Source organism: Colius striatus, chromosome 19 (genome assembly GCF_028858725.1).
Source record: "Colius striatus isolate bColStr4 chromosome 19, bColStr4.1.hap1, whole genome shotgun sequence".
Lineage (NCBI taxonomy): Eukaryota > Metazoa > Chordata > Aves > Coliiformes > Coliidae > Colius > Colius striatus.
The window spans coordinates 11,495,396-11,517,983 of record NC_084777.1 but is presented as its reverse complement, the minus strand read 5'-3'; the positions used below and the strand labels follow the sequence as shown (position 1 = coordinate 11,517,983).

The following is a 22,588-nucleotide window of genomic DNA, read 5'->3' as shown; positions in this document are numbered from 1 at the left end:
TTACGTTTCCCTCCCCGTCCAGTTTAGGAGGGGGAGTGATGGAACAACTTGATGGGCACCTGGCACCCAGCCAGGGCTAAACCACCACACAGAAACCACAACTAGAGGTGTGTGAGGACAGATGAGGGTAGCTCGAAGGGGATTCTCTTCCTCCTGCACCCTTGCAGAGGGGACAATGGCAGCCTGGCTGTGCAGAGCTGTCCTGGCTGCAGGCCCTGTAGTCAGGAATCAGCAAACACAGGAATAATCCCTTTATTTAAATAATCATAATGAGTGAAAACACCTGAGACTCAAATAAGCCCTGTCATGCTAAATGCTAATTCTGCACTGGTCTGAACTGCCTGCCAGTCCTGCTCTTCACCAATGGCTGCAACACAGGCACGTTTCAGGCAGATCAGCACTTCATCTGCCTGCCACAGCGAGACACTTACTTTTATTCCATTAAAACATGCCCACTGGGATGTGAAGCTCCAATTCCTGAATAGGAAACTCTCTTTGTATTTAGCAGAAGAAAAAAAAGCCCAACCCCAGAAGGCCAAAGCATGACCTGTGTTGCAGCAATCAAGCCCCATGTGCACACAGTATGCTTTGCAGTCATTGCAAATTCCAGACCAGTCATCAGCTGCTGATAGAAAAATTCTTGCTGCAGGGCTGGTGCTGATGACAGCAACAGGCTAAGAGCAAGCAGAGACACAAGGACATATGGTGCATACTCAAACTTGTTCCCCAAATGTAGATTTTGTTCTCAAATAATCAAGAGAGTGGAATTCAGAGCCCAAGCCCAACCCACACAACTGGAGTTACTCTGGATTTAAACCAGGGAATATGAACCAGGGCACTGGGCTTTCAACTCTGGCAGCCACCTCTGCAAAACACTGTTTACAAACTTGCCTTCACATCACTTCCATGACTTCACAACTGTTCTAAACGTGATTTCTGTACACACAAACATTCATGGAAAGGGAAGCCAGTGGGAACACTTCCATGCCCAGCAGGAGCCCAGGTGTTGCATGTACCACAAACCACAAGCCCAGCAGGTTGGGGTCTGGGTTTGAAAATCCAACTGGATAAATCTGGAAGTGGAACAAAACCTTAAAGGGCAAAAAAACCCCACCCCAACCTGTTTATGGAATTTTAACCCCAACCTGTTTTATGGACTTTTTTCCAGAGAGATAAGTAGTTTAAGCCAACCAGTCTGCCTGGGCAGAGCTGAGGATGCCCTCTGAGGCAACAGGACAGACACTTTGCTCTGTTGTCCTTCCCACTGTGCTGTCACCCATCAGCTAGGGCAATTACTTAAGCAATAAGGTAGGAGCCCTCAAGGAGCAGAGCACATGCAGTAAATACCTCTTTCTGCTCTATAAAGTCTCCTTTTATAGATGTTAAAAGTCTCCTTACTGGAAGAGAGAAGAGGCCAGCACTGCAGAGGGAGGGGTGCAAGCAATGAAGACTTTGCAGTAAAGTGAAGCCCAATTCCCATTTCCCAAGGCCCAAAACTGCTTTTAGCTGCCCCAATTGAGCATTATTGTCCAGTGCATCTCAGCATTTAATACTTAGGCTTGGCTGAAAAGACATCAGGTGATGGAATAAAAAACATCTGTAAAGAGCTGTTGTGAGGTCTTAATGGACTAATGAGAATGTTAATGGTGGGAGACACTGCTGCAGGGGTCAATACTGCACCAGTTCAAAGGGCTATCCTGAAAGAGAGATGCTTTCCTCCACAAGGGGAACCCACATCAGCTCAGTGTCCTGTCTCACAGCCTGGGCACTCAGACATCAGGCTGAAGGCAGCTCTGCCACCGTGACTCCTCACCCCATCGCATGGTCACTGCTGCTCTGCTGCTCAGCTGTTCATGCAGCAGCTCTCAGGGAGCAGAGCAGGAATAACTACCACAGGTCTTTCTGTTTTACAGGATCCCTGCACTTTCCATAGAATCCCAGCATGGTGGGATGTGCAGAGCTGCTCCAGCCCCAGCCCCTGCTACAGCAGGTTCCCCTGGCTCAGGGGGCACAGGAACGTGTCCAGGTGGGGTTGGAAACCTCCTGAGCAGGAGCCTCCACACCCTCCCTGGGCAGCCTGGGCCAGGGCTCCCTCACCTCAGCACTAAAGGACTTGCTCCTTGTGTTTCAGTGGAACTGTTTGTGTTCCAGCTTGTGCTCATCATCCCCTGTCCTGTCACTGGCCACCACAGAACAAAGACTGGCCCCATCCTCTGGACACCCACCCTTTAGGTATTGATCAGCACTGATAAGGGACCCCTCAGCCTTCTCCAGGTTAAACAGCCCCAGGTCCTGCAGCCTTTCCCCATGAGAGAATGGATGTTGTACAGGCTTCCAGCTCAATGACTGCTGGAATAGGGAGAATCAACTATTTTTTCCCATGTGTATACAGATACATAGATGTGTGTGTATACACACATAGGGCTTGTGTTGTGTTTTGTATATACACAGCTCAGCATTCAGCTCACAGAGACCTTCTTGGGAACCAGGAGCTGGAGGGAAATGTGTGATGCCCTTCAAGGAGAATTTAGGGAGAGCTGAGCTGATCTGTACCCAACATGGGGTTCAGACTAATATGTCCTGGGAGTCGTGTGACAGGGGACCATGACCCAGCCAGGTCTGCCACAATCAAATGGGCTAAGACAGGCTGCAGAAGACTTCAAGATTGTTTCTTAAACAAAGACTCTCCACAGGGGTTAGAGATGGACAGAGTGTATCTGGTTTCACTGTATTTGTTCAGCACACCGAATGCATTCACTGAATGATGCCACTGTTGATTAGAGCAGCAAGCAAACAAGCCTGCTGGCCTGTCTGAGTTTATGGAAGATGAGGTTACAGGAGAAGCCAGAACCCCTACTGAAGAAACACTGACACAGTATTTGCAATGCAGGAGGGGAGAGGGGATGAACTGGGAGCAGAGGTTACCAAAGTGCCTCTGCCAGGCTGCACTGAGCTAATTCAAGGCTGATGGGTTTTGGTGGTTTTAATTTGTAGCTCTGGCACTGTAGACAAATGTCATCCACCCATCAGTGTGTTCCCTCATCCCACAGCCCCCATGTCACAGGGGTATTTGCATCAGGAACAGAAAGGAAATATTCCAGCTAAATGCTCTCCAGAGACAGCTGAAATCCCAAAGCAAAACAACACCAACACTGCCAGATGCTCCCAGGCCTGACTCGGGCTCAGTTCTGCCTCTGTGGCAATTCCTTTCTGGTTACTTTAGGCCCTTTCTTTGATGAGTACTAAAGCACCATGCAAATATTCATCTGCCACCATGTGCAATATCCTGCAAGGGAAGCACTACCACACCTGCCTCACATCTGGAGAGAGGCAGCACCCACCTGAAGCTGCTTATGCAGAGGCCACAGGATGCATTTTCTCTGAGACTCTTCTTCTGGTTTAACCCAAAAACTGTCATTAACCCTTCCCCTCCCTCCTCTTTTTGGGACAGGACACTGAAATATATAAGCCAAGCTTTGCTGAGACCCACCAAAGCTTGGAACTGGGTCAAGTCTCACCTCGAGCCGTTTGTGTAGACAAGGCTATGAATGCCAGGCAGGCTCCCATGGACCTCTGTCACCTGCACATGGAGCAGGGTGCAGCACACCCAGCTCTCCACTGAAACACCTGAAATAACTGTTTTAGAACAGGCATGCACAGACCAGCTGCAAAAATAGGCTCTGAAATCTGAGCCCTGCATCTGCCAGAGCTGTGACTTCTTCCTGCCATCAGGAGAACTCGCCCAGGGCTGATGCCTCTGTCTGTGCTCCCCACATTGATTCTAATTCTTATCCAGCATTATCTTATCTTGAGCTATTACTGTGCAAAATGCCACATTATTTCCTTACTGCCTGCAGCTAGCTCAGGCCTCTCTCCTCATTAAATTATGGCAACCAGAGGAGAAAGGAAAACAGGTCAAGCACTCACTCTCGCTGTCTAGGATCTCAGACAGGAGCCTTTGTGCAGTAGGGCACAAGAAAGTGCTGCCATCACAGCCTACAGCCCCAGGCAGGGGCTCTCTGTGTGCCTGGGCATGCACAGGCAGCACAGACATGTTTGCTCTAGCAATAGATTTCCTCAGCAAAATGAACCTTTTCTTTCATTCCACAGCGTGGGTTTGCAAAGCTGCATTGATGGGTGACTATGGGAAACTACATTAGAAGGCAGGACTGGCCCTTTCCTAAATGCCATGGATTTTGGGGGACCCTCCAGGCTCCTGTAAGCAGGAAGAGATGCCCAGGAATTTCTTGCCAGCCAGGATAAGGTGTGGCTTTACCTGGAATACTGTGAGGATGGCAGCAGGAAAGGTGTCAAAATTCGTGGTTGGTGTTTCATCTTGGAAATTGAATCTAGAGAGAAGCAAGAAACAAAAACAAGAGCAGTGAGGGGCAAGTAACTCTCACACAGGGCCCTGACACCCTGTATCTCAAGAGCAGCATTTGTCCCACCTGGCAGTAACACCCCAGGCATCCACAGCAGGGAAAATGATATCTCAGAGAAGACAACAGAACTATTAGCACAAACTCAGTTTCATTCCTGCTGAAAATTCTGATGCTTCTTCACCCACAGTTAAAACTGAACAATCAACATCTCCAATGATTTTGAGGAGCAAACCATTCTAAGAAGTTTTTGCCCTCAAATGTTAGAGTCCAGATTGAAATTGCACTCTCAGGAGACCATTTCATTGGAATGTTTTGAAGCTACAAGAGTGATGGATTGAAAAAAAGAATCAAAACATGTTCTTTCACTTGAGAATGTATGCTGGAGATGAAATGGTAATATTGGGATATTTCCTGCTGCAGAGTTCATCACAAGTGGCATTTCTAATGAGACAAACCAGATTCAACAAAACTGTTTTCCAGCAGAAAACTATTCCACGTGGATAAATGTACTGTCACCTGGCTATCAGGGAAGGAATCTGCCTTTCCCCTGACAGCAGAACAAGTGCTGCCTTTCCCCAGTCCTATTTCAGAGGACTGGGTGTAAATCAGGACCATGGAATGACACAGGAGCCATGAATGAGGGTAACTGAAGTCAGCTCCAAGCTCCAGGTTTTACCAGACAGAAACTATTTTCTTATAAACCAGAGCCCACTTCTCAGCAGCACAGAGAGTGACCTCTGCACCCACCATGTGAAACTCTCAAGTCCTGCAGCCCCTCTCTCCCTTACATGTTCCAGGTGAATGCTTTCAGATTAGCCTTGTAAAGCAAGGAGTAATTAGACTTACTGTCCTCCAAAGAGCTGCATCCCCAGCAAAGCAAACACCACAATGAACAGGAACAGCAGGAAGAGCAAACTGATGATGGACTTCATAGAGTTCAGCAAAGAGACCACCAGGTTCCTCAGGGAATTCCAGTACCTGCATTGGAGATCAGAGCAGCCAAGAGAACACATGAGGAGGAGAACAGCCTTTGATTAGAGACTAAAATGACCTGTTTTCTTCCTATGCCAAAGGATGGCAAGGAATACCAGCATCTTGAAATCTCCCTCTATGACTGGAAAATAACTCTCCCCATGTGGCAACATCTCTTGTGGCACTGCAAGGGCAGAGACAGTCACTTCAGCACATGTGTGCCCAGGCAGAGCAGCTGACTGCAGGGAAAGTGTCTGTCTGGCTGAGTTGCTCAGCAGCCCCTTTTTTGGTATAAACTTCAACCTTTCTGCATCTTCTCATGTGGCACAGCAGTGAGCAGGGGTGGCAAAATGTACTGGTATTGTAAAGGTGAGACTGAATGTGTGGACAGTGAACCCCTGTCCCTTCATAAGATAAGTCAAAACTAAACAGCTCATTTCCACCAGGACATCTGTGCAGTGTGTCCTTCCAACTAACCAAATGCCCATATCCACGGGCACACTTCAACTCACACATGTTTAAACATTTCTGTAGGCATTTCACACACACACACACACTCACACACACTCACACACACACACTCACACACACACACTCATACACACACACTCACACACACACACTCACACACACTCACACACTCACACACACTCACACACACACTCACACACACACACACTCACACACTCTCTCACACTCACACACACACACTCACACACACACACTCATACACACACACTCACACACACATACACTCACACACACTCACACACTCACACACACTCACACACACACTCACACACACACTCACACACACACACACTCACACACTCTCTCACACTCACACACACACACTCACACACACACTCACACACTCATACTCATACACACTCACACACACACACACACTCACACACACACTCTCACACACACACTCACACACACTCACACACTCATACTCATACACACTCACACACACTCACACACACACTCACACACACACTCACACACACACACACTCACACACACTCACACTCTCACACACACACACTCACACTCACACACACACTCACACACACACTCACACACACACACACACTCTCACACACACACACTCTCACACACACACACACTCACACACACACTCACACACACACTCTCACACACACTCTCACACACACACACACTCACACACACACACTCACACACACACACACACACTCACTCACACACACTCACACACACACACACACACTCACTCACACACACACACTCACACACACACACTCACACACACACACACACACTCACTCACACACATACACACTCTCACACACATACACACACTCACACTCATGCACAGTGATGCCTTCAGTGTGGGGCAGTTCAGCCACATCCCTCAGAGGATGAAAACAAATCTGGGACGTCAACATGGCAAGGGGGAATGGCTCAGCCTGAATCCTGACACATCCTAGTCACATCTGGCCAGAGACTGAAGCTACTTGGCTTTTCTGTCCCCTGTCCCCCGCGGTGGCTCCTGGCCCACTCACAGACAGCCACATCAAGTGCCAGCTTGCTGCCGAGGGTGCTCACAAACAGCTCTTGCCTGGCTTTATTGCCCTGCTGAGAACAGGCAGGGAGCATTTACATTAGGAAAACTAATGAATCAGAAAATGCAGAAAGAGCTATTAAGCAGAGGAGCTCTTTGACAATCTCATTTTGGACAGACGGGCACGTGGAACAACAGGGCTGGAACAAGCAGCACGAAACGGGTGATTTAGAGCCACTGCCCGTGTCCTCTGTTACAAGTTTTGAGTCTGAGATCATGGAGGGGAATTTTTCTCGGTTCCACCACCCAGCAGTGGGAGCTGTCATTCAGCTGCCACTCACAAGAGCAGAAACATCATCCTTTCCCTTCTCTTTGTCTTCATTTTCTTCATCTTCCTTGCCCCAGGTGTAGCCGGGAGGACTGAACCAGCTGGCATCTGTCTGTACTGAGGATGCTACAGGCATGTCCATCTCAGGAGAAGCACCACTGCACCCATTCCAAGAAAAGCTGTGTCCATATTACACTGGCAGAGGTCTCAGAGGAAACTTTGGTTTCTCAGGGAGAATATCTTCAGCTGAAAAAGCTGTGACCGAGCCTGCACAGGTTTAGCCCTTAAGCAAGAGGGGCTGAGCTGCTCTCCTGGGAGCAGGAGGAGAAGTTTGCTGATCACAGGGCTCTCCCCTGCTTGACATAACACCTTCAGGCAAAATCTGCCACAAGCAAGGGCTCTGCAACCTCACAGTTAACACAACTAGACACAAAATGCATGTGGAGGCTCTGTCTTGTCCTGGAATAGCTCAGCACCAAATCCTGCCTGACTATGCAGCACTAGGATTTAATGAGGAGCTGCATTCCTACAGGTGCCGGTCCCCATTCAGGTCTGTCATGACAAAGAGGAAAACACAGGAAGCCTTTTTCTCCTTATCCTCCTGGCTGAATTTTGGCCCCTCTTAGGCTGTGTTCCCTGGCAGTGCATCCTGCTGTCACCCTCCAGGCTGGCTGTGCTGCATCTCTCAGCTGTCTGTGGTCACGCTCACAGGGCACATGCCAATGACAAGGTCTAACACCATCAATTATTCAGAGCAGGTGGGCTGCCACTGGCTTCTGTTCAACACAGAGGCAAAGAAAAAGCAAAGGGCAGGGAGCTTCAGAGAAAAATTGCTATGGAAGAGACAGAAAAAAAGAAAACTGCTGAGGTTCAGGATGTTTCCAGAGTCAATACTGCACTGAGAGGGGCTGGGTGGCAACCTGTGCCCGGTGCCATCGCTCTCAGCCTTCTCCAGGAGCTGTGACAGGGCTGAGCTGTGTGGCTCAGGCACTGGGATAACATGGCCCAGCTGTGAGCTGGGGAGACCTGGCTTCTCGTAACATAATGAGACATTTCTGTCACATCAGGGGAAAAATCCACACAACTAGGTCAAGGGAACTTCAGCATCAGTGAGTGAGAGCTTCACTGGCTGTCCTGGGGAGGGAGAGAACACTTGGCTTGCTCCACAATAGGCTTTAAGTCAAATCTCAGGTTTCACCTCTTTGTTCTGTTGGCTAAAATCTCATCAGTCAAAACTTGCAAAAAGATGATTTTAACTTGCAAAAATGCCCAAAAGTACAACTGTACTGGTTTGGTCTGGGGCAGGTTTTAGTAGCAGTGGGGCTACAGGGGTGGCTTCTTTAAACAAAGAGCTACCAGAAGCTTCCCCTGTAGCTGACAGGGCCAGGGCCAGTCGGTTCTAAGCTGGACCTGCAGCTGGAGCAGTTGAGGAGGGACTGTGTCCCGTGGGAGGGACCCCACAGTGCAGCAGTGGGAAGCGTGAGGAGGCCTCTCGCTGAGAAGCTGCAGCAGCAAAGTCCATCTGTGATGAACTGACCCCAACCCCCATCCCCTGCGCTGCTGGGGAGGATGAAGGAGTGTCCTGGGAGGAGAGAGGGTGAGGGGAGATGTTTTAAGATTGGGATTTATTTCTCATCTCCCTGCTCTGCTTTGCTTGTTCATTAATAAATCAAACCTTTCTCTCCCCAAGCTGAGTCTGTTTTGCCTGTGACACTAATTGCTGAGTGATCTCCCTGCCCTGAACTCGACTCACAAACCTCTTGTTATATTTCTCTCTCCCCTGTCCAGTTTATGAGAGGGAGTGATGGAATGACTTGGTGGACACCTGGCACCCAGCCAGGGCTAAAGCACCACAACAACATGCCACCAGATATGCTCCATCTCAGCAGCTCTGGGTGCCATTAACTGCTAACAATCAACCACTGTGAATTTGCTGCAAAACCTGGAGTTTTCCACAAATAAGATCAGCAAAGGCAGAGTGCAGTGACATCTTGGGGACAGACACCCACCTATTTTGCTGGACATTAACAGAATTTAACGTTTCCACCCTCTTTGTTCCACTGTACAGTGTCATGTAGGGATCTTGCATTGCATCGTGGCGAGCAGACACAGAGCTGGCAGAACCTGGCCCCTGAACAGCTCTGACAGTACCTGCTTACTTCAAAGGGCTCTTTTGCTGGAACAGGATGAGCTGTGCTCTGTTTGAGGTGGTTGGGTTTTTTGGAGGAAGATGCTGTTCTGCTTTTTATTACCTCAAGGCAAGAACAAGAGCAATGTTGTCATGGTTTGACATGGAGCAGTTTCTGGGGATGGGGCTGTAAAGATGGGTCCTGTAAGAAGTTGCTCGAAACTCTCCCCAACTCTGAGTCAGACCCACTGCTGGGGCTGAGCCATTGGACACCTCTGTGATCACTTATTAAGAAGAAGCTGGAAGAGGAGGCTTCCTCCTGTTTCTTCCTTCTTCTGCCCCTTCTTCTCCAGCTGCTGGTGGTGCAAGGAGTGGGAACAGTGAGAGAAACAACCATGCAGACTCCAAGGTCAGTGAGGAAGGAGAGGAGGAGGTGTGCTGGAGCAGAGACTCCCCTGCACCCTGCTGGTGAAGGATGGACTGGTGAGGCTGAGGTTTGTTTGCATCTCATTAAAGACCCTGCATCAGGGACAGAGACTCACTTTGCTAAAGCAGACCCCGAGCCAGGGACAGTGACCATGGCTGGAGGAGGCCGTGTCCCATGGGAGGGACCCAATATTCAAGAAGCTGTGACTGTGGGGAGGAACCCACAACAAAGCAGCTCATTCAGCTTATGCTCAGAAGGGGCCTTGTCCAAGAGTGAGGGACCCTGTAACTGCAGAAACTGCAACCATGGCAAAGAATCCACACCTGAGATACTCCCCAAGGACTGTCCCCCATGTGAGGGCCCCTCTATGGGCAGAAGCCACAGCTGCTGAGAACAACCCACACCAGAGCAGTTCGGTCAGGACTGTGTCCCCAGGGAGAAACCCCATGTTGGAGCAAGGGAAGGAGTCGTCCTCATCTGAGCAGAGCCCATCTGTGAGAGACTGACCACATCCCCCACTCCCTGCCCCCCTGAGCCGCTGAGGGGGGAGGAGGGAGAGATCTGGGGAGCAGTGAGCTGGGCCTGGGAAGAAAGGAGGGCTAGGGGAGGGAGATCTTAAAGTGCTGGGTGTCATTTTCTCACCATCCTTTTGGCTTTTATTCTGTTTCTTGTAGAATAACCTTTCCTCCTTTCCTCTCTCAGTCGAGCGCTGGAGTCTGTTTGCCCAGAACTGTACCTGGCAGCCAGCCCTCCCTGCCCTTGTCTCCATCCACAACGACCTTGGTGATCTTTTTACTGCCATTTGGCTGGGGCCTCTGCCATCCTCACGAGGGTGGGGGTGGATGGGGGCACTGAGCAGAGAGTGTCGTGGTGCTGCTGGGCTGGCTGGGCCAAACCACAACAGATGAGAAGAGGGGAGATTTGAGGAGTTGACAGTGTTTTAAAAAGGGTGAAAAACAACAGCAGGAACATCTAAACATGTCATCAGTGTCCACACCACGGTTCTGAAATGCTGCAGAAAGGGCTCTTAGATGACCAAGTGCACAGTAGCTGTTTGCTAACACCAGCACACACTAATGCCATGAGAACAACTGAGAAGCTGTGGCAGCCCAAATCTAGTGAAAACTCAACTTCACAGGCCAAGCCTGAAAACCTCAGATACCCTCAGCCCAGACACAGCAGAGGCTGCAGCAACACACTTTATGTTGGTGTCAGCACAGGGGTTCAGGCACCGGGGTTTTGTCTCTAGCAATAACCAGGGTAGCTCCATTTTCCAGCTCCTAAATACTTCAGGAACTATCCCCAGATGAGCTGCAGATAAGGGCAGTGGCCACTCAGTGGGGCTTAGAAAGTAACCAAGAAACTTTTTTCTCTTACCACAAGAAATAAGGGATCAACCTCAGAAGATCTTTGTTTTAAGCAAGCTTAAAAACAAAGCAAAGGAGGATGCTCTCACACAGCCCATCACTGCACTGTGGAGCCCTCTGCCCAAGGGTAGACAAACCTCTACCTCAGGTTGGGGAAAGGGCTGCTAGAAGTCCTTGTGGATGCAAACAGAGGCTCAGGAACACCCTAAACTTTCAACTGCCAAGAAACCCCAACTGCCCAGCCAAGGAAAGGGCAATTCTGCAGCTGTGCCCTTCTGCTCTGCCCCTCATTAGCGTGGATGTAGGATGTTAGGACAGACAAAACCTTTGTGCCAGGGGGCTTGGGGGGTTGTTTTGGGGGTGGGGGTGGGGAGGGTAACTTTTCTCTTTTTTTACAAGGTGAGCAGAAAGGGACTTACTTGGTTACTTTGAAAATCCTCAGCAGGCGAAGAGCTCTCAGGACGCTGATGCCGAACGAGGTGCCCGGCTTCACCGCAGCCCAGATCACTTCAAATATACTGCCCACGATCACCTGCAACAAGAGCCCGTTTTACATAAGGCAAAACTCCTGCTTAGCTCTTCCTGGTGCTTCTAGAGAGGCTGAGGACAGCACAAGAACCAGAGCTTGGGCTGTGATGGTTTTCATCAGCTCCAGTCAGGACAATACCTAGAAGCAGGACAGAAGCATGGGAGAGCACAAAGAACTTGTTGCTTTCTTCTCTAGCAAGGAAATTACCTTAAAGTAACCTTTTCTCATATGTTTTCTTCTCCCCACTCAATTGTAAATGCCAACATTCCATTTCCCCACCCTGTGCAGTCAGTCCATACAGCCTGCAGAGGTGCAGGGAAACACTGCCCCATCCTCCCCTTCCCATCTTCAGCCACAGTACTGCAGAACAGAAAAGCATTGGCTTTGGGCAAGATCTGACAGAAACTTCTGGCAACTGAGAGTCTTTAGGAGAGCAATTAAGGTAATAGCTATTAAGAGATCCTGCAAAGCCTCTAGCACACACACTCCATCGTCTGGCAGGCCCTCAGCCTCAGCTCATGCAAAAAACCATCCCTGCTCAAGCTGGCTTTTAGGTTTTGTCTGTTTGTTTTAAGGTTGGCAGAGAATTAACCTCAAGTGATAAAGAAATCTTCTCTGAAATGCTTTATTAGAAAAAGGACAAAATAGTCAGGGGTTAAGCACAACTGGAAAGGGCAATTGTACCCCCACAGCTTACTGCACAGCTCAGAAGAGAAGACAGGCATTTGGCTGCCAAGTGTTGTTATTACTTGCATTAACCTGGCCTTCCAGAGCTCCCATGGACCATGGTCCCCAGCTGCATGAAACACATAGTAAACACATTATCACTGTGGCCAGCAAGCAGCTGCTTTGTGTTGTGAGAGCGTTCATGGGATGGGCTGTGTCCACGTACCTGAGCAGAGCTTGCAAGGCCCTGTCAACAACAGAGATCTGGATGTCTTTTGAAAAGTCCAGCATTGCTGACAGCTGCTCTGCAAGAAATGCTGTATCCTGAGCTTCAAGAAGATGTAGTGGGAAAGGGAGATACACAGCAGTTGCCAATCCAGTCTCTCCCATCAGATAAAGGAGGAACTAACACTTCTCTCCCACAGTCTACCACTCTTGGGAATCCCTCATGAATCAGCAAAAGCCTTTCCTTAGACCCTCCACACATTTCACTGATCATTAATTTCCCTGGCATCTCAACACTGCCCCTGGGACCCTGCTTCACAGGAGACCCCACTGGACTGTTTCTCCCAAGACTGATGTTGAGCAGTTTCATCTTGATGGTTTGTCAAACTAAACTGACTACAGCTCTGTGAGATGTTCCAGTGGGGGTGAAGCAGCTGAATTAATTCTGGGGGCTGGAAGGTGGGTGAGGAGGAAGAAATATAGAAAGAAGTAGGATCCCTATGGATTATGTAAAGAAGGAAGAATTAGAAACAGATCAAGAGCTTTACCTCCTGGGAAACACTTGGCAAGGCTCACTGCCAGTGCTGCACTCACCACAGCAACACACAAAGCAGAGAGACCCAGTAGGTCTGTCTCTGGCTTAGTGCAAGCTCCTAAATCACCTGTCCCCAACCATCAGGTACAAGCTCTTGTTGCAGAAGCAGCATTCTGGATACAAGGATCCAGGGAAACAGGCAGCCAGCATGGGGGCAAGCTCACTGCAGCTCAGAGCCCACCCAATCCATTGGTGATGGACATTGATCCACTGTCTGTCACTAGACAGTGCACCCAGGGCAATGATACCCTAACAGACTAATTGGGCAATATTGCTTGGACACTTTATGGAAGCTGGAGTCTTTGGGCATGCACTGAAGTTAATGAAAGCTGGGTGTCAGCCCCCTTGTAGTCTGTGGGCATTCAGCAGAGGCAAGAACACCTCCTCTCCCTCTCATGCAGAAGCAGAGCAAGGAATTTTGCTCCATGGAGGAGAAGAATCATTCCCAGCATTTTGCCAGATAAAGCCTAGAAACAAGACTAAACCTTGAAGAGAAGGGCTGGGTGACATGTGCAATGACCTGGACTACACAATGACCTGAACTGTTTCTCTCTTGCCCCTGGCAGTACCACAGGCTTTGTACCTAACAAATGGTTAAGGAAACCTTACAGAGTCCAGCCTGGGATGCAGCTCTCAGCCACAACGAAGGCAAGAGAAGCCTCTTGTGAGGCCACATTACAGCCTAAGAGCTTTTAAGTAATCAATGAACATCTGCATGCAACGTTCTTTGTTACACAGAGTCAAAACTGGCCCCACCATTCACACTTCAAAGCCATAGATTTAACACCAAGGGGAGAGCCTGAGCTTCTGCAATGAAAGGATGTGAGCTCCTGCCTTTCTGCCACCTCCTCATGTGTTTAGACTTCCTACTTCTGGGCACTCATGTCTGAAACATGCTGGCAGAGGCCATTAAATAGATGATAGGCGAGATGAGCAATAAGATGTATGGGGTTTTTGTCTTTCAATCACCTCAGTTAAATGGGAGAGGGAACCTCTCAGCAATCAGAGCTTTTACTGGTGCTGCTGCTGCGAGCACCCTGTAGCTTGATGAGGAAATGAAATCCCCAGCTGTCACATTGCTTCAAAAAGGATGATAACTAGGGGCAGCTTAATGTGTTTCACTGCAGCTAATTTATACAATGACTACTCCCTGCAGAAGCCACACTCACAGCACCGCTTCCCATCAATTCCCACCCTCACCCAGCCCCACTGAACGGGGAGAGCCACGTGCTCCATCCCCACAGCTCCATCCCCTACTCACCCCAAAGTCAAAGCAGTTGAATGAAGAGTGGAAGTAATTTCTCGGCCCCAGTCCATACATCTTCAAAGACATCTCAGTGAGGAACAGCCCCAGAAAAACAAACTCTGCAAAATCTGGAAATGGGAAAGGAGATTAGATGAGCTCACAAGAGCTTGGTAGGCACATCTCTTCCTGTGGGGAACAATGGCAGTTCTTCACCACACAGACTGCCTCCTGCCAGAGGAAAATCCTTTTGCAGTGGCAAACAAGATCCCAAGGGCAGTTTCACATGATTATTTCTATGTGCACGTGAGCTACATTCAGCCTTCCAGAGCTGTTTCATGTGGGAAGGCTGACTGAGCACTCCACAACATTCTCATCACCTTTGTAAAGGAATTTCAAAGGAAAGCTCTGCACCCAACATATCTACAGGTCTCATTTAACTGCACAGATAATGCTTTGCATGGGTATATGTGGGACTCCTGTACTTACACAAGACAGGCACTTTTGGGAGCAGGGTGTAAGCTTTTGTAACATCCTCTCATGATAAAAATACCTTCCTACCCAACAGAGCTGCTGCCTCAGAGCTCATGCTCAAAGGTGTTGTCTCTGCTGTTAGCACATAGCCACATTTATTTTTATTATGCCTGTATAACCATTTAATTATGGAAGAGCAAGTTCTGTTTCCTTCTGCTTCACATATCACAGGCAAACAAGCTGTGAAGCTTTTGATGGGTAAAATTTATCACCTGTGATGAAACAAAGGGCAGAAAGGACATCACTGGAGACTTCCATTTCCAGACCAAGCTTTTAGGACTTGGAGCTACAGAAAACACTGCCTTTGGCATTTTAAGTCACGTGAGTTTAGATCCAGAGGCCAACAAGCAACAAAACCAATACAAAAAGGGCAAAAAACCTCAACAACTACTAAAATAAACAGCACAAGGCAAACCTCTCCCTCTAGAGAAAAGATGAGGAAAAGAAGTAAACTTCAAAGGGTGGAGATTAATCCCACTGCTTAGCCAAGTACAGAACGTTTTCAGGTGCAGCAGCAGCTACAGGAAAGTTGTCCTCTGCAGTTCCAACTTCACAGCTCCAGGAATGACAAAGACAAGACTTTTCTTTCTCTCTCACTTCTTTGCCAATTCTTTCTCAAAGCTGCACAGGGACAGATGAGGGGCAAGGGATACAAGCTGTAAGGAGGGAAATTTCAGCTGGATAATCCCACATCCCAGGTGCTCTGTACACCTCCTGCAACATGTGGCTTCAGCTAACAAGAGGAGGTTAAGTCAGAGGAGGGAACAAGAGTCCTTTCAAACTATGCAGCCTTCACTCCATTCCCACTGAGTGGCCCAGGTCCATCTCTCATGGCTTGTCTTTAGAAATTGCCTGAAAAATACAGCTTCAATTCTAGACAAATAAAAGGAGTTTTAAATTTTAAATGCAAGACAGCCATGACCTGCCATGGGCATCACGTGAACCAAAATACAGGAAGCATTAACTAGATGAGAAAGGCTTTATTACCATTTCAGTGAGGAGCCTACAAGGACACTTCTGCCAGCATTTGCAATAGGGGAGGAGATACCAGGAGAGCACATAAACTGTATCATGTAACCTACTCTCCTTGAAAATAGGAGCAGTATCATTAAAGGAGGCTACCAAGGGCAAAGTGTTCATATCTGAGGAATAAGATGATAAACTATGAAGTCTGCTGACTTCTCAGCCTTTCTGCTGCTAAGAGCTAGGCTCCATGGGCTGGATCTCAGTGCTCAGGGGAGAGCATGGTCACATCCACCTCCCTTTGAGCTTGGAACTTGGAGGAGAAGCATGTTCACACCTGCAGCACGCTACAACTTTCCTCTCCTTTCTGACATCAGATGTGACAGCTCAGTGAGCAAACAGCTGTTTGCACAGAAGGGATCCCAGAGGAGGGAGTTAACCCAGTTATACTGGCAGTCCATCTGAGTGCAGAGGGTGCAAGAAAGGGATCAGGTGAACCAATAAACTGAGGTGGCTGACAAGCCCAGTACTACAAAACATAGACTTCTAAAGCACACGTGTTCAGGGGTGTTGAATTTCCCTGCACATCATCAGGAAGAATGCAACTGTGAAACAGAATGTTAAAATCCTCAGTTAGTAATAGCTGGCCCTGTAAAGCAGAAGCTTAAACTAGCTCCCAGGTCAGACCCTGGACTTCCATTCTGCACCCTATGTACTTGGGAAATGATAAGAAAGAGAAGAAAAAGCTCCCCCAGTAAAGCAGATGCATCTTCTCTGGGCATGGAAGAATTTGTGCTGCTGCTGTCAGTCATTTCAGCCATTAGCCCAGAGGCAAAGCTTGCACCAGCCTTTGTGCTGACCTGAGTCTCTCCCTTGCTGGGAAGTTATCACTCCCATCTTCAGCTTCATACCCAGAGGAGCTCAGCAAGGTGCTTATTGGAATGATTTCCATGTGAAGCCTCCTTATCACAGGGATGGACATCAAACCAATGCTTTGAAAGTAGTGGCCTTGTTGAGTTAGCAGACAGGAGGGGTCATAGATCTGATCCAGAGAAAGCACTGCACAACCTCAACCTGCTTCATATCTTGCTCTGGCAGGGAGATTCTTATCCTCTTATCCATCCACCAGACTCACCTTTAAGAGTTCCTTTCCAGGGGTGCCCCATGTTCTTTCACAGAAGGGTTTTTTACTGTAATTTTCACCAACAGATCTCAGTGCACTTTGCCAAGACAATTATCACAATTTCAAAAGAAGAAGCAGGAACAAAGCAATAAGGGATTAATGCTCAGTCACCCATCAAGCAGAAGCAGAGGCAAAACCCAGGTCTCAACAAGTGCAATGTTCCATCACCAGACTGACATATCCTGCAAACACATCTGCAAAGCTTGGAAATGCCCCTCTAAGTAACACAGAATGAAGAAATATTTTATTGAAAAACACCACAAACACCAACCAACAGGAACCATTAGAAACTCAGAACATCACTGCAAAGAGCCACCCAACTTGTCCTTTCACTTCCATCTAGATGAGAGCCCAAACCAGGCAGTGACAGCCCTATCTCAGCAGGTGCCAGGTGCCATAACTCATGGCACTGTGAGGACAAGGGATGGAGGCAAGGAAAATATGGAGAGTGAAGTGCTTTGGCAGAGGGAATTGACTCTGAGTGCATCAGTTTCTGCAGAGGATAGATCAGAGACATCATTTCTTCTGACATGGCCCTGCCCATGTAATTGAAAATGCAATTCTCTGCTTGGACCTGCTGGTATTCAGACCCCACAAGTAATTGAATCTGCCTTAAGAAGCAGCACTTTGTAATGTGATTTAAGGAAAAAAGTTTGCTACAAGTACTCTTATTTCATTTCAGATCTGTGCTGATGGCCAAAGCCCTGCTGGCACCTTTTTGCCCTGTACATTTGAATTAGGTAGTTAGCAGCTATTTTGTCAATCACCCATGGATTAATTCCATTTCTGCCCTGTCTCCAAGCTCAGTGTCACTAGGAGCAGGCACTGAGACTGACACTTTGTTTTCCTCTCCTCATCCTCCTCTCACATTAAACCAAGCAGGAGGAGGATCTCAGCAAAGGACAACTTCCTCCTCTTTGACAGAGCAGACATGTAACATTCAGCAGACATAAATCAATATACTCTCTTCAGAAAGCCTTTTCCTCACAACTGCAAGTGTTGCATATTGATACCCATGGGGAGCTGGCTGTCTGCTTCAAAGGCATCATCAAAAAGGGCCTAATTGCACCACACACGTGGTTCAGCACTGAGGGGTACACAGGGAAGACACTCTCAGGCTATAATGGCTAAAATTCTCTTCTCAAATATTGTATTTATCAGAAAAGACACACCAGGGTCTTGGTTTCAGACAGATACACGTTTCTGAGCAAGTTCAGGATCACTGTAGTGTTAAGCTGGAGAAACATGGAGACAGCTGCTTTGTGAAGGGCACTCACAGGGGAAGGGAAGGCTCCCAAGTGACATCTTCCTGATCCAATCCTAAAACCTTCTCACCATGGTCTCTAAAGCCAGCCCTGCAGAGGTGGGAGTGTTGTGCTTCCAGCCTCCTTCCACAGCTTCAGGCACAGGATGAGGAGGCCATCAGCAGCACCGTGGCTGCTGGGCTCTGCACAGCACAGGACACACAAGTGTGTGCAGCTGTTTCCACACCAGGCTTGCAACTCCTGCTCAGGCTACTGCATGTATGTGAGAAAGGCACTGTCCTGACTGAGAATCCCCTAATGCTGCACCTCCACTGTGTGCCCACATCACAGGCTTTGTTGGTTTGTTGCCCTCAGCTGATGGTGCATCTTTGCCTTCTGACAGGAGTCTCTTTCTGAGGATGCTGGCAATGGTGGGAATCAACACAAAGAGGTGACAACTGTGGGTGGCTGCATGAAATATTTACTTCTATAGGGAACTGCAACTTATTTAAAGGAAGGCCCATGCCTCAGTGAGCAGAACATGCCACGTGTACATGTGCAGTGTGACACAACCCATTGCAGCTGGGCACTGGAGTCCTTTCCATAGAGAGCAGGGAAATCTCTGATCTAATTTGGGGGTAATTACAGAGGCAGAAAGTAAGTCCTGTTCTTCATCATACCTCACGAGTTCAAAGAAGTTCTCATCAACTCTTTCAATAAGACTAAAGAAATCTTAAGCCCCTTTCTAAAGCTCCTCCAGTTCCTTTCCCAAAGCAGCTGCTGCAATAGGGAACAGCAAGCTCAGAAAGCTAATCAGGACAATTCAAGAACAGAAAAGTTAAAAGACCAAGGGAAAAAGAAATCAATGCAGACCTGTGGGCTTTTACCAACTGTTCTTTAAGTAAAATTAATTTGTGATGTAATTAAATTTTCCCCTGGAGGGATAGCTTTATTTGAATTAGAGGTGCCTGGGTAGAGTTTGAGGCTTTAGCGGATGCTCCCAGACTTTGCTGCACTCCTCTCCCGCTGCTACAGTTCCCAAAACTCCTCAGCAGCTCATTGCTAGGCACCTTCCATGAAACAACATCATTAGGATTGGCTGCTTCTCTCTTGCTCTACATCAGACTAGCAAAGGCTTGCTCCTGTGTAGTGAAGTTGACTCATCATGGATTAACTTTAAAGCCATTTTTAAACTCTGTCGCTCTCACAGTCAAAGGATTTGCCAAGATTTTGCCAAGCGCTTCCAGGAGCTGTTTAAAATCCCCTGGTTTTGAGACATCTTGTTCTGCCTGTATCTAATGGATTTGTGCACAAATCTTGGGCAGAAAAGGGCTTTCAAGGAGCACTCCTTGAGGGCTAAACCACAGCCAGGCTCGTTCACAGATGTGTTTGCTGCAGGGTTAATCAGGCTGGCTGTGGCTTTGCATGCAGGGGAGAGAGGGGCCAAGTCCAGTCTTACCATGAGTGCAATATTGAAACAACCAGTTAGTCCACACAAATTCCCAAGTACTTTAATGTGCAAAGTATTCCCCATGTTCAATATGTCACTTGACATTAGGAGGAAAGCTTATGCTCTGAAAACTGTCCCATTCCATTTCCATTCCCATTCTGTTTCCATTCCCAGTAAAGTGAGCAGAAACCTTCAGGTCAATGCAGACAGGCAAGACTACAGCTCATCATGCTGGGAAGTCCTGAGGCTTTGGAGGTATGAGACTGGTAATTAAAGAGGTTGAACTTGTGAGCAAGTTGAACTTATAACCAAGAGAAAATTCAGTAAAGCATCTTGGTATTTCCATGACAACTGTTGATTCTGCAACCCTGGCTTTTGTTCTCCATGTCATGGTGCCTGATCTTGTACCACTCTGCTTAAAGACTCACTGCTTATACCTAGATGAGAACACCCCCAAAACCTGATTCCTCAGATATCCTGACATAACCCAGCTCTGTGCTGCCCCTCAGGAATCACAGTGCTGTGTTTATCTGTAGCCACTAGTGCTTCTTTTAGTGAACCCAAGGGACTGATTGGTGAGACAGCCATCCTGTGTTTCCCTACTGACAGAGGACAGAAGGAAAGGGCAGTGCAATGATGCAAAGAAATACAAAGGGCAGAGGAGACACAAGAAAGCACCCATGGCTGGAAGGATGCTGGGCATTTAACTCCCAAGAGCACATGGTTCTTTGGTGCTTTTCTGACTGCTCCATTAAAAATAAGTCAATGGGATCACTTGTTCTTAGCCAGGTACTACCTTAGCACCAGGAAATTAAAGTATGCTACCCAAGTGTTTCTGGAACTAACTCACAGCTCTGGGTGTTAGGGACACATATGTGCAGAGCACCTGAAAGAAGGATCCATCCCAATCCCTGACCCCAGGCACAACAGGATTTTAACCTTCCCTATTTTGTTACTTCATCTGAGGTAAGTTGGGAGCCTAATTTGTGGCCTCTGGCCCAGCTGTATTTCCCTCCTGGAGGTGTGCCTTTAATTCCAATCAACACAAGCATCCCTTCCAGCTCTCCTGGACATTAAGTAGAAGCTGCTGGCTCACATTTCTTTATGCTCTCTTAGAAAACTTGCTGCATAAGGTGTTCCCAAAACCAGCTTCGTGGATCTGAAGACTTCTTTTTTGAGCTGAAAGATTTAAGTGGGGGTTTTTCTAGACATTTAGTCCTAATTGAAGAGGCAATCCTGAGCATCAGACTTGTAATTACTCTGTCAATCTAGCTTATTATTTCCTGGTAAATTTAGGATTGCCTAAGAAGTCTGACTTCTCTGTGTTGTCAGTCTGTCTCTGTCTTCAGTCTAAACCTCGAAAAAAACAACCTAAAACCAAACCCAGAGTTGAAAGGAGTTTCTGTCCTTCTGCATCTCTCATTATAGCTCCAGTTACTTGGTGGGACTAAATATTTCAGCAAGCATTAATAGGGACCTTTCTGAAGTCAAGAGTAGCCAGTATGCTCGACCTTTTAGGCCTAACAAAAAAGAACTTCAAAAGTTTGCTTCCTTGTTATAAGGTAAGCCCTGAGGATCTGGGGCTAAAAATAGTGAAGTATCTAATTTATATAGAAATCAAGGAAAATTAGGTAGATAAGTATCTAATGATCTAAGGCACAGCTGATAACGTGGACTGTTTCAAATACTTTGGGTCTTTTTTCCTAGGCTTCTGTTCACTTGCTTCAGAAGTTTTACTTAAGTATCACATCTGAATATCAACTGCTGAACAAAAGATTTGCTCCTGGCCATTTGGTATAGTCAGAAATGGCCAATGCAATGGCTTTGCCTTCCAGAAACAACTCTCTATTCCTTCTCTTCAGAAAGAAACTCTTGCAGTGCTCCACTTTCAGCATCACCTTATTCTTACCTTATGGATTTCTACAAGTCACAGCCCACAACATTCACTAAAACAAACAAAGAAGCTTTGTCCCTCACCTTCACATTTGAAGGCTTTGTGAGCAAGTCTGCAACCTCAGTGTCTCACTGATGTGTAAAGGCTTTGGCTGCAGAAAGCTGCTGCCATTTATTATTCATCACAGGACAAAACAACATGCAGTTCAAAACAAATCATCTTCCACAAGCACTTCCACAAGCCTCAACTGGCAGGTGACCACAGGAACCAAGCTGAAATAAAAGCTTTTGCACAAATACAGTATCATCTTCTGGATGGTGTTATTTCCATCATCACTGCACACACCCTCCCGTTGTGACACCTCTCCCATTTAATCACAGCCCATTAGTGAGAAGGCACATTGACCAAAAGAGACCTTCTGAAGTGCTGCAACTATTTAAAGAATGTGACAATATTGCTACAAGTGTCCTGTACGATTCTATAAGCACAGATGAACATTTTTAGCTCCCTGGGCATTGCATGTGCTGCTATCCCAGGGACAGGCAGAGCTGGAGTACATCCACAACAGAAATCACCAAGAGATGCAGATCAGCTGCAGCCTGCTATGAATTCTGCAGTTCTCCAGGCAGACTCTTGGTGAGACAGAGCCATTCCCTCTCCTTTCATGAAGCCTGCTACAGAAAAAATTCTCCTGCCAGGTTACAAGAGTTAAATGTGGTTGAATCTGAGGTTTCAGATAACATGTGGGATAACACTCCCATCTCAAACCAGCATCACGTCCTGCTGGAGTTCTTCCTGAGCTGTATGACTGACTCCATCACTTGAGTTAGCAGAACCTCTCCTTACTGCATTTCTGACCCTGCTAAGGGGAAGCAGAGGAAGCCAAAAACCAGACCTTATGGTGATGAA

General features: G+C 47.6%; 1 protein-coding gene across 1 annotated transcript in view; it reads right to left on the bottom strand.

Moving 5' to 3' along the window:
* Nucleotides 1-22,588, bottom strand: part of CACNA1B (calcium voltage-gated channel subunit alpha1 B) — a 324,587-nt gene that overhangs the window by 118,921 nt on the left and 183,078 nt on the right. Inside the window, exons 13-16 of the mRNA XM_062011331.1 lie at nt 14,430-14,542; nt 11,573-11,685; nt 5,229-5,360; nt 4,277-4,349 (exon numbers count right to left, since the gene is read on the bottom strand). Of these exons, the coding sequence (XP_061867315.1) occupies nt 4,277-4,349; nt 5,229-5,360; nt 11,573-11,685; nt 14,430-14,542 (431 nt within the window). The remainder of the gene's footprint in view (nt 1-4,276; nt 4,350-5,228; nt 5,361-11,572; nt 11,686-14,429; nt 14,543-22,588) is intronic.